The sequence below is a fragment of the Oncorhynchus clarkii genome, chromosome 2, assembly GCF_045791955.1.
Source record: "Oncorhynchus clarkii lewisi isolate Uvic-CL-2024 chromosome 2, UVic_Ocla_1.0, whole genome shotgun sequence".
Taxonomy (NCBI): domain Eukaryota; kingdom Metazoa; phylum Chordata; class Actinopteri; order Salmoniformes; family Salmonidae; genus Oncorhynchus; species Oncorhynchus clarkii.
In genome coordinates, this window is record NC_092148.1 from 73,967,832 (window position 1) to 73,979,770 (window position 11,939).

Consider the following 11,939-nt stretch of genomic DNA (forward strand, 5'->3'; position numbering starts at 1 on the left):
ATCTAACCCTAACCACACTGCTAACCTTATGCCTAGCTTTAAATTATTGTAATTTTTTGTTTATACATTTTTACTATATACCCATTTTGACTTTGTGGCTGTGGCAACCTATACTGAACAAAAATATAAGCGCAGCATGCAACAAATTCAAAGATTTTACTGAGTTACAGTTCATATAAAGAAAATCAGTCAATTGAAATAAATGCATTAGGCATTAAGCTATGGATTGCACATGACTGAGAATACAGATATGCATCTGCTGATCACAGGTACCTTTAAAAAAAAAAGTGGGGCGTGGATCAGAAAACTAGTCAGTATCTAGCATGACCACCATTTGCCTCATGCAGCACGACACACCTCCTTTATACAGAGTTGATCAGGCTGTTGATTGTGGCCTGTGGAATATAGACCCATTGCTCTTCAATCGCTGTGTGCAAAGTTTCTGGATATTGGCTGGAACTGGAACACGCTGTCGTACATGTCACATACACATGGTCTGAGGTTGTAGGCCGGTTGGACATACTGCCAAATTCTCTAAAATTATGTTGGAGGCGGTTTATGGTAAAGAAATGAACATTCAATTCTCTGGTGGACATTCCTGTAATCAGCATGCCAATTGCACACTCCCTCAAAACGTGTGTTGTGTGTGACAAAATTGCACATTTTATTGTCCCCCGCACAAGGTGCACCTGTGTAATGATAATGCTGTTTAATCAGCTTCTTGTTAAGCCACACCTGTAAGGTGGATGGATTATCTTGGCAAAGAAGAAATGCCCACTAAATAATTTTGTGCACAACATTTGAGAGAAATAAGCTTTTTGCGTGTATGGGAAATTTTGGGGATCTTTTATTTCAGCTGATGAAACATGGGATCAACACTTTTCAAGTTATGTTTATATTTTTGTAAAGTGTAACTAGCCCCCCTAAGAACAATGTTTAATTGCTGACACAAAAAAGCAATGTCAGGGGGGAAAAAATGGTATGTGGATGAAGGTCATGCTGAGGTAAATAAACTATTAAGGGAAATAAATGGCTCCAGTTCACACTTTTGTTATGTCGTGAAATGTGGTTTTTAGAAAGGGGCATGTACCAGGGTAGCTCCCCCCATGGGGTAACTGTTACCCTGGTAGAAAATTGGGGCATAGGGTTTTAAAAATCAATTTTTTGTACGTTTTATTTAAAATATTTAGGAAGTAATACTTAAAAGCTAAGTCTAGTTGTCTTGTTTTAATTATTTAAATAAAATATGAGGGGGGGGAATGGTGTTGCACGTCACCATTAATATCCACACTATGAGGAGATTTGATGTAAAGTCTCTCTTTTTAACTCACCTCCATATTAATTTGTTCTTTCTTTGTTGTTCCTTTTCCGTACAATCCATTATGTACAATTGCACTAAATATTATTTGAATAATGCAAGATTTTTAATCCCAGCAGTCTTTAAAATGATATTCAGGAGCAAAGGATTTTCAATGGTTGTTTTGAATTAATAAAAAAAAATATTAATTGGAATATAATATTGGAATGGAATATACCTAAAAACATTAAATACCATTGGAATATAATATTTAATAACAATAACTTAACTCAGTGTAACATTGGGGTGGCAACTCTCTTATGTTCTGCCATTGCACGATTCTAATTTGTACATTGGTCACAAATAAAGCTATCGCCAGTAAAATTGAAGCACAGGGGCTAGTTACCCCCTAGTAGAGGGGGCGAGTTGCTCCCAACACACTCATCCAACATATTATTACTTTACAAAAAAATGATCTACATTTCTCTCTAAACAAGTGGAGTATTTATATTAATGCTTTCCTACTTGTATATTTAAAAAACAATTATAGATCTAACTTAATTGGAATATATCTACAAAATGTCTATTTTTTAAAATCAATTTACCTCAAATAGTTTTGTTGAAATATCTCCAAAAGTTGTGATGACACAGAGGAAATGTTTTGTTGAGCAAGAGCAGTGGCAGCCAGGGAAAGTGTTAGGGAAATAATTTGTTGACATCTTGTGAATTACAGAGGGAGGGGGGGTGCAGATAACCCCTAGTACCCTACCCCTGGTTGGGAACCACTGCATTAGTCGATTAGGCGAAGCCAAGGACAGCGCAGTAAGAAGATTCGCTAAAACTGCTTCTCCAATAGAAATCCCCGATCACACTTGAAGGCGATGTCATGGCGACGTTGGCTAACTAAACTCATGCGCAGAAATATGTCATCGGGTCTAAGCAACGATTTTTGTTAAACTATCTGTGGTCTAAGGATCGTCTCGCGCCAAACTGCGCATGTGCAGTCCGTCATATACGGCACAAATTTAAACTTGTCATTTTCACGAGGTTCAAGTAATAACATGTTCAACTAGTTAAGACATTGTCTCGAATCTAGGTTGTGCCTTTAGATTTCGAGAACATTAACAACTAGGAAGACATTTCTGCCTCTCATTGATTTCTCAAACCCCGGCCTGGTCTGCTTGGTCTGTTTCGCAAATGTTCCCATAAATCTTGCAATGTTGCGCCTCTGGGTTTAGAAACTCTGTGGCAAGGCGTTGGTGAAGGGGAGGGAAATAGTAACCTAACCAATGACGTCAGAGGAGGCAAAACACACACACACACACACACATACTTGTCATTTAAACCCAAGCGGGAAAGCAGAATGAACATTGGGCTTTCGTGAAATCTCCAGTGAAAGTCCACGTCCCGTTTGTATTTTATTGGTGAAAATTAGGACAACATGGTGAGGACGAAGGCAGACAGTGTCCCCGGAACTTACAGAAAAGGTAATGTTCTGCAATCAAAACCTGATGAATATGTCATTAGCTTGCTGGTTGAGTGCGGAACTGGAATCGCTAACGTTAGCTACTTAATTACCGTAGCCAACTGTAGTTTTGCGAACATAATTGCCACTCCTACATTTTCTATTAACTTGATCGATTTCATTGATTAGCTAACATGATTGACCGGGTTAGATGCCTGTCTCCCGCCATTTCAATAGAATCGTGAACACCGCTCACGCGAATGCCAACCCAGCCGGATGTTGCATTATCTAGTTAGCTATATTCTCACATCTCATCATTTTTGCAGGATTGGATTGTTACCCGAAACTTTACTTGCACCAATAAGTTAGATTTTTGATCGTCACTGTACAACTAAAGACTTGATAAAGAATTGGCGCAACATGTCTTTATTAGCGTCTTTGGTTAGCTAACGTTGGCAAACTTTTGTAATTCATTATCCTCAATCTGGCGGTAACTTCGCCGCCCAAATTAAGGAAGCCAGCCATGTATATATGGCGGTGTCGATTTCTTTGCCAGATCAGACTAAACTCTGCATTACAATATAGCTATTAATACTTTGCTTGCAAAAATGACTTGTTAGTTAACGTATTTATACATTTTCAGCTGTGGCTGCATCTGCACCCAGGAAGTCATTGGGTGCCTCGAGTTCTGCTAATGCATTAAGCAGCTCTCAAGCAGGCACACCTGGTGAGTCATGATTTAATTCACCTTAAAAGTAACATTGACTAGCTAATAACCATATATTTCAATGTATTCTTAGTTATATGACAGACATTTTTGGTAGATGACAAACAACTTGCCTCCAGATGAGTTTCTTGCAGATGCCTAAATGTTGTTTTGCAGCAAAGAGTAAATTTGCTGGTGGTAATCCTGTGTGTCCTCGGCCCACCCCAACTTGGCAGAAGGGAATTGGAGATTTCTTTGGTGGGCCCAGCAGGAAGCCTGACAAAGAGAACCACCTCCCCCAGTCAGATGATGAAGAGGCCGGAGTCAGTGGAGTGTCCAAGTCATCCAGGACGTACGTTCATTCTATTTAAGCATCGTTTTAGGACTAGTCTAAAAGCGGCCCCAAAATGCCTACTGCTTTAGTGCTTGCAGAAGTTCCTCTTAAATCTGTTTCAAAAACATTGCCAATTTCAATGTTGCCAATACAAAGTATGCCTAATGATTGTTAAATGCAATGTTTCTTTTTCTTTTACACCTGTGCCTCGGAGGTATTTTGCCAAAGCCGAATCAATGGGTTACAAGTACAGTCCTGCTGTTTCTGGAAATGTATTGAACCAAGTTTGAATGTACATCTAGCTGTTTGTATGCAAGTTACCCGGTGTTGAGCCAGGTTTCACATTTTCAGGATGCATCTATGATTTTCAGTGTGCTGCAAAGCCTAGTTTACAGCACACTGAAGTTAATATTTAATTATAGGCGAAACAACATTGATTCCAAATTTTCTGGCCTATCTAATGTCAATCACTTGCCTTTCAGTTCCAGACCACTGCCTGCTGAGGATGCTGAGGGTGAATGAGCTTAGACAATGGTGCCCCACTTGAAAAGCCATTGCCTCTAATACTTGAATGGGTTGGGTATCTCTTTGTATATAATTATTGATTCATGTTTTTGTACAGATGTTTAATAAACTTTTATTAATCTTGATTCCATAATGTTGTCACAACCTGGATGATATTTGATAGCCGGCTCTTGTTTGAGGCCCACATCAAGTGTGACCTTGGTTTTAATATATAATTCTACTGAACATTGACAGGTTACAACCTATACTATCACAACCTGCAGCTGAGCTACTTATCCACACCTTTATCTCATCCTGTTTGGACTATTGTAACTATTGTTGGCGCATCTGCCAAAATCCCAGTTCACACCTACTAAGCTATCCACAACTCTGAACCCAAGTACCTGTCTTACCTTATCCTAACCCACATATGCCCTTTGCTCCTTCAGCTCCCTTCAACAGACTAAACTATGGGTATCACGGCTTTCAGTTGAATGGCTCCTCTGCTGTGGAGCGCACTTCCAGGCCTGCAGAGACTACAGGCTGCTGTTCAGAAAAGTACAAGGATGTGTTAATTCTGTTCTGTTCATTGGCTCTGACACCTGAATATAACCTTGATGTCTGCATACTATGTTCTGTGTTGGATTGTTTTAATTTTCTTTGGTGCCTTGGGTGAGAAAAGCACTTTATATTAAATGATTCTATTCCCGCTTCCAAAATCTAGTCTTCTATTGGGTCTCAAACAAAATTGCAGTTGTGATATTTTGTCCGTCTGGGTTTCACTTATTAACTCAGTTATAGATTGGCTTAATGGTAAGTCTCAAACTCATCAGTGGATTCCCTGCATGCCCAGCAATTTATGAATTTAAAAATATATATATTTTTTAAAATTCATAATCTTGTAATAGCACTAGATCGTTAAGGCCGGACAGGTTTTTGTGGAACTAACTCATTCACCAAAAGTGACAGGGTGTTTGTAAATTAAATCTGGAGTGCGCTCTCGGCATTCGTAAATGCAGAGCGTTGCGCTCTCAGAGCGTACACGACGCTGGCCGAGGAGTAGGGTTGATACGAGCGTTCTGACCCCAGAACGGCCGGCAAGCACCCAAGTTAACTTGCTAGCTACTTCCAGACACATGAAAACACCTCTGACCATTTTACTCGCACTAGCAGAGCTGGTTAGGCTGTTTTCATACCCAGAGCGTTGGTTACTGTAATTGCAGCTGGCAATTTAATTACGCTTTTTTTTGGCCTAAATTTACGGACACGGGCCATATTCCACGCGTGTTGAGCGTATGTAAATTCATAATTTACTCTATGCTTTGGCACACAGACGAGTGTTCTGAAATAGGAGTAGCTCGCCAGAGTGAATGTATGAACGCACCCAAAAGCAAGTTAGCTGTCATGGTAACAGCAGGCCAACGTGTTGATCTATCATGTGATAAATGGAATCATCCATTTATTAATTGCCCAGTAAGTTTATAGACCATTTCAAATCCCACCGTACCTTCTCCGCTATGCAATCCGGTTTCCAAGCTGGTCACGGGTGCACCTCAGCCACGCTCATGATCCTAAACGATATAACTGCCATCGATAAAAGACAGTACTGTGCAGCCATGTGTGTTGGTTATTACTGCATTGTCGGAACTAGAAGCACAAGCATTTCGCTACACTCGCATTAACATCTGCTAACCATGTGTATGTGACAAATAAAATTTGATTTGATTTGATCTTCATCGACCTGGCCAAGGCTTTCGACTCTGTCAATCACCGTATTCTTATCGGCAGACTCAACAGCCTTGGTTTCTTTAATGACTGCCTCGCCTGGTTCACCAACTACTTCTCAGATAGATTTCAGTGTGTCAAATAGGAGGGCCTGTTGTCCGGGCTTCTGGCAGTCTATGGGGTTCAATTCTCACTCTGATTCTTTTCCCTGTATATATCAATGATGTCACTCTTGCTGCGAGTGATTCTTTGATCCACCTCTATGCAGATGACGCCATTCTGTATACATCTGGCCCTTCTTTGGACAGTGTGTTACAAACCTCCAAGTGAGCTTCAATGCCATACAACACTTCTTCCGTGGCCTCCAACTGCTCTTAAATGCAAGTAAAACGAAATGCATGCTCTTCAACCGATCGCTGCCCGACTAGCATCACTACTCTGGACGGTTCTGACTTAGAATATGTGGACAACTATAAATACCTCGGTGTCTGGCTAGACTAAACTCTCCCTCCAGACTCATTAAGCATCTCCAATCCAAAACGAAATCTAGAATCTGCTTCCTATTTTGCAACAAAGCCTCCTTCACTCATGCTGCCAAACATACCCTCGTAAAACTGACTAGCCTACCGATCCTTGACTTCGGCAATGTCATTTACAAAATAGCCTCCAACACTCTACTCAACAAATTGGATGCAGTCTATCACAGTGCCATCCGTTTTGTTACCAAAGCCCCATATACTACCCACCACTGCGACCTGTATGCTCTCGTTGGCTGGTCCTCGCTACATATTCGTCGCCAAACCCACTGGCTCCAGGTCATCTATAAGTCTTTGCTAGGTAAAGCTCCGCCTTATCTCAGCTCACTGGTCACCATAGCAACACCCACCCGTAGCACGTGCTGCAGCAGGTATATTTCACTGGTCATTCCAAAAGCCAACACCTCGTTTGGCCGCCTTTCCTTCCAGTTCTCTGCTGCCAATGACTGGAACGAATTACAAAAATTACTGAAGTTGGAGACTTATATTTCCCTCACTAACTATAAGCATCAGCTGTCAGAGCAGCTTACCGATAGCTGCAGCTGTACACAGCCCATCTGTAAATAGCCCATCTAACCAACTACCTACCTCATCCCATATTTGTTTTTCTGATCTCTTGCACACCAGTATTTCTACTTGCACATCCTCATCTGCACATCGATCACCCCAGTGTTAATTGCTAAATTGTAATTACTTCGCCACTATGGCCTATTTATTGCCTTACCTCCTTACTTAATTTGCACAGACTGAATACAGATTTTTCTATTGTGTTATTGACTGTACATTTGTTTATCCCATGTGTAACTCTGTGTTGTTTGTGTCGCACTGCTTTGCTTTATATTGGCCAGGTTGCAGTTGTAAATGAGAACTTGTCCTCAACTGGCCTACCTGGTTGAATAAAGGTAAAATAGAAAAGACAACTGGAGCACTGGGCCATCCACTCTTAAATAACACCTGGGTCAGCACAGGTGGAAACAGGTGTAGTACAGGCTGACTAACGAGGTGACACGAATCGGTGCACCCCATGTGCTAATGTCCAACCTCAAAATATAAAATGAAAAAACCAAAGCCTGTAACACCTTCCCCCTTAAGATAACAAATATATCCTATATTTTTGTTGGACAAGTTTGCACACTACCAACAGAAAACAACTTTCATTGCACAACATAATCAACATAAATGCATCACCTTCTCCAATGTAAACATGGTGTCTGCTTCCCAAGTGGCACGGTGGGCTAAGTCTCTGCAGCGCAGTGCTAACTCTGCTGCTAGAAATCCTGGTTCGAGTCCAGGCTCTGCCGTGACCGGGAGACCCATGGGGCGCGCACAATTGGCCCGTCGTCCGGGTTAGGGAAGGGTTTGGCTGGCAGGGATGTTCTTGTCCCATTGCGCACTAGCGACTCCTGTGACAGGGCGGGTGCAATGCAAGCTGACACGGTGGCCAGGTATACAGTGTTTCTTCCTACACATTGGTGCGGCTGGCTTCCGGGTTAAGCGTGCGTTGTGTCAAGAAGCAGTGCGGCTTGGCTGGGTTGTGTTTGGGAGGACGCACGGCTCTCGACCTTCGCCTCTCCCAAGTCCATACGGGAGTTGCAGCGATGGGACAAGACTATAACTACGAATTGGATACCATGAAAAAGGGGTAAAAAACAAATGGTCACAGGCTGTCAATTTAACATGTAAAAATAAATGGTTTAAATATATAGATTTAAACCATTTTTTATATATATTTAAAAAATATAACGTTTTTGAAAAACGTACGCTTCTATAACTCTCGTCCCCTTGGAACAAGCCCAACCAAAACAATACTAATCCAAAAAACTGCAAAACGTGTCGTCAAAATAAATTGTGAGCCAGGGCTACACAGTGGCTAAATGCAAAACACAAAACTTGTTGATTACCCACCCCTGAGCAACAATCTTTCAGTTATCCTTACCACGGACATGTCTGATTTCAAGAGGAAACTTCTGCAATATCCATAGTAACTTTTCCTCTCGTGATTTTCCTCAGTGAAATTTGTTTGATTGGGGCAACGTTAATGTCATGCTCTAGTATATTTGTCTGATATTCCAAATGCAGTGCGACAATGTAGCCTTTTTCCTCCAGGGACAAGTGTGCCAAAAAGATAAAGGTTTTCTAGAATCTCTGAGTTACTCAAACGTCTAACCGGCACAGGGTGTATTGGGCTTTCCTCATATTCTTGAGGAAGACTATAGTCAATGGTGACAGCAGTGGCCACAGGCAGAACATCACTACCGGCTTCCACCGACATCGCCGCCCGATCGTAGCGGCTGAAACGTGTTTTCAACATGTTGACATGACACAGACAGTTTTTTTCCTGCACCCTGGTGCGGTGAGGTAATCCAGATGACCCATTTTTTTTTCATTAAGGGTAAGGGCCTGAAAAGCGAGCTTGCAACAGTGACCCCAGAATGGGCAACAAAACCAGGGCTAGGTCTTCCACATCAAAGTGTGTTTTTGGGCCTATCGATCATACCAAACTTTAATTTTTTTTAAACATTTTTGTTTGTGCCTTCTCCAGATTCTCACTGGCAAACTGACGGACGCAGTGCAATCTGTATCTAAAAGCTCTGACGTGCTCCAATAGATCTGTTTTGGGGTCTCTCAGCAAGCTCAAATGACCTCTGATGTCATGATGTCCAAACATGAGCTTATTTGGACTAAAACCCAGAGATTCATGAACAACCTCCTGCACTGCAAACGGCACAAGAGGGACCCCTTCATCTCAGTCTTTCTCAAACTCAAGAGGAACTGGTTACCACTCCTGGCTTTGGGCAAAGGACCAACACAGTCCACCAAAACTTGCTGAAAGGTTTGTCAAAGGCAGGAATAGGCTGCAGAGGGGCAACCAGTACAGCTTGGTTCGGTTTAACCTTCCGTGGACGTGACAGGATTTACAGTGAGCCACTACATCCGGATTCAGACCAGGCCAGAAGTTAAACAAAATACGGTTATACATCTTGTTGACCCCAAGATGGCTTGCCATACTACCTTTGTGAGCCAACCTCAGTATCTCTTGTTGAAGTGGAACTGGAACAACAATTTGAGATACATGTTGCCAATCATCCTGCCCAGAAGTAGTGCGAAAAAGCGCCATTAGAAGCGCCTCATTAGAACACAATCTCTGTCAATGTCACCCACAAAACTCCTCTTCTGGATGTGTCTCAGCAAAAAGAGTGGAGAAAGGAACATTTTTACTCTGTTCAGTAATCAAATGCTTCCTAGACAGCGAAGTATCAACTGTATGGACCCTCTCTTCCTTCAGTGGTCCAACAAACTCGCTCACCTTTGGGGTTTCCAAAGGAGAAGTCAACTGAGGGGGTTTAGCGAAATCAGGATCAACCATAAACATCTCGGACAGATCAGACATCCTCCTCAACACTAGACTTGCTCCCAGCGACTTTCTTATACAGTTGAAGTCGGAAGATGAGATACACATTAGCCAAATACATTTAAACTCAGTTTTTCACAATTCCTGACATTTAATACTAGTAAAAATTCCCTGTCTTAGGTCAGTTAGGACCACCACTTTATTTTAAGGATGTGAAATGTCAGAATAATAGTAGAGATAATTATTTATTTCAGCTTTTATTTATTTCATCACATTCCCAGTGGGTCAGAAGTTTACATACACTCAATTAGTATTTGGTAGCATTGCATTTAAATAGTTTAACTTGGGTCGAACGTTTAGGGTAGCCTTCCACAAGCTTCCCACAATAAATTGGGTGAATTTTGGCCCATTCCTCCTGACAGAGCTGGTGTAACTGAGTCAGGTTTGTAGGCCTCCTTGCTCGCACACGCTTTTTCAGTTCTGCCCACAAATTTTCTATAGGATTGGGATCAGAGCTTTGTGATGGCCACTTCAATACCTTGACTTTGTTGTCCTTAAGCCATTTTGCCACAACTTTGGAAGTATGGTTGAGGTCATTGTCCATTTAGAAGACCCATTTGCGACCAAGCTTTAACTTCCTGACTGATGTCTTGAGATGTTGCTTCAATATATCCATGTAATTTTCTTCCCTCATGATGCCATCTATTTTGTGAAGTGCACCAGTCCCTCCTGCAGCAAAGCACCCCCACAACATGATGCTGCCACCCCCGTGCTTCACAGTTGGGATGGTGTTCTTCGGCTTGCAAGCCTCCCCCTTTTTCCTCCAAACATAATGATGGTCATTATGGCCAAACAGTTCTATTTTTGTTTCATCAGACCAGAGGACATTTCTCCAAAAAGTATGATCTTTGTCCATATGTGCAGTTGCAAACTGTAGTCTGGCTTTTTTATGGCGGTTTTCGAGCAGTGGCTTCTTCTGTCACGTTCTGACCTTAGTTATTTTGTTATGTCTTTATTTTAGTATGGTCAGGGCGTGAGTTGTCTATGTTCGTTTTTCTATGATTTGGTATTTCTGTGTTTGGCCTGGTATGGTTCTCAATCAGAGGCAGCTGTCAATCATTGTCCCTGATTGAGAACCATACTTAGGCAGCCTGTTTTCACCCTTGAGTTGTGGGTGATTGTTTTCTGTTGAGTGTTTGTATCTGCACCAGACAGAACTGTTTCGTTTGTTCACTTTGTTCAGTATTCCTTTACTTTATTAAAAAGATGGACACTTACCACGCTGCGCATTGGTCCTCACCTTCTTCCACCACCAATGGCCAACATCTTCCTTGCTGAGCGGCATTTCAGGTTATGTCGATATAGGACTTGTTTTACAGTGGATATAGATACTTTTGTACCCGTTTCCTCCAGCATCTTCACAAGGTCCTTTGCTGCTGTTCTGGGATTGATTTGCACCTAAGTACATTCATCTCTAGTAGACAGAACGCGTCTCCTTCCTGAGCAGTATGATGGCTGCATGGTCCCATGGTGTTTATACTTGCGTACTATTGTTTGTACAGATGAACGTGGTACCTTCAGGCGTTTGGAATTGCTCCCAAGGATGAACCAGACTTGTGGAGGTCTACAAAAGTTTTTCTGAGGTCTTGGTTGATTTCTTTTGATTTTCCCATGATGTCAAGCAATGAGGCACTGAGTTTGAAGGTAGGCCTTGAAATACATCCACAGGTACACCTCCAATTGACTCAAATGATGTCAATTAGCCTTTCAGAAGCTTCTAAAGCCATGACATTTTCTGGAATATTCCAGGCTGTTTAAAGGCACAGTCAACTTAGTGTATGTAAACTTCTGACCCACTGGAATTGTGATACATTGAATTACAAGTTAAATATTATTTCAGTAAACAGTTGTTGGAAGAATTAGTTGTGTCATGCACAAAGTAGATGTCCTAACCGACTTGCCAAAACTATAGTTTGTTAACAAGACATGTGGAGTGGTTGAGAAACAAGTTTTAAATGAC

The 11,939-nt window shown here is 41.7% G+C and overlaps 1 protein-coding gene across 6 annotated transcripts; it reads left to right on the forward strand.

Annotated features, from left to right (window-relative positions):
* The first annotated feature begins 2,631 nt into the window (after positions 1 to 2,631).
* LOC139373472 (PCNA-associated factor-like) lies at positions 2,632 to 5,025 on the forward strand. Of its 6 annotated transcripts, none has more exons than XR_011627578.1 (5): positions 2,632 to 2,784; positions 3,406 to 3,489; positions 3,646 to 3,820; positions 4,285 to 4,377; positions 4,756 to 4,874. XR_011627578.1 is itself a non-coding variant. In XM_071114032.1 (5 exons), the coding sequence occupies exons 1-5, from the start codon at positions 2,739 to 2,741 to the stop codon at positions 4,980 to 4,982; spliced, it is 564 nt and encodes a 187-aa protein (XP_070970133.1). In that variant the 5' UTR covers positions 2,632 to 2,738; the 3' UTR covers positions 4,983 to 5,025. The 6 variants fall into 6 exon arrangements, 4 of the variants coding, with proteins under 4 accessions (XP_070970133.1, XP_070970160.1, XP_070970168.1 ...); XR_011627579.1 differs by having other exon boundaries at positions 4,769 to 4,851; XM_071114032.1 differs by having other exon boundaries at positions 4,285 to 4,316; positions 4,756 to 5,025.
* The last annotated feature ends 6,914 nt before the right edge of the window (positions 5,026 to 11,939 follow it).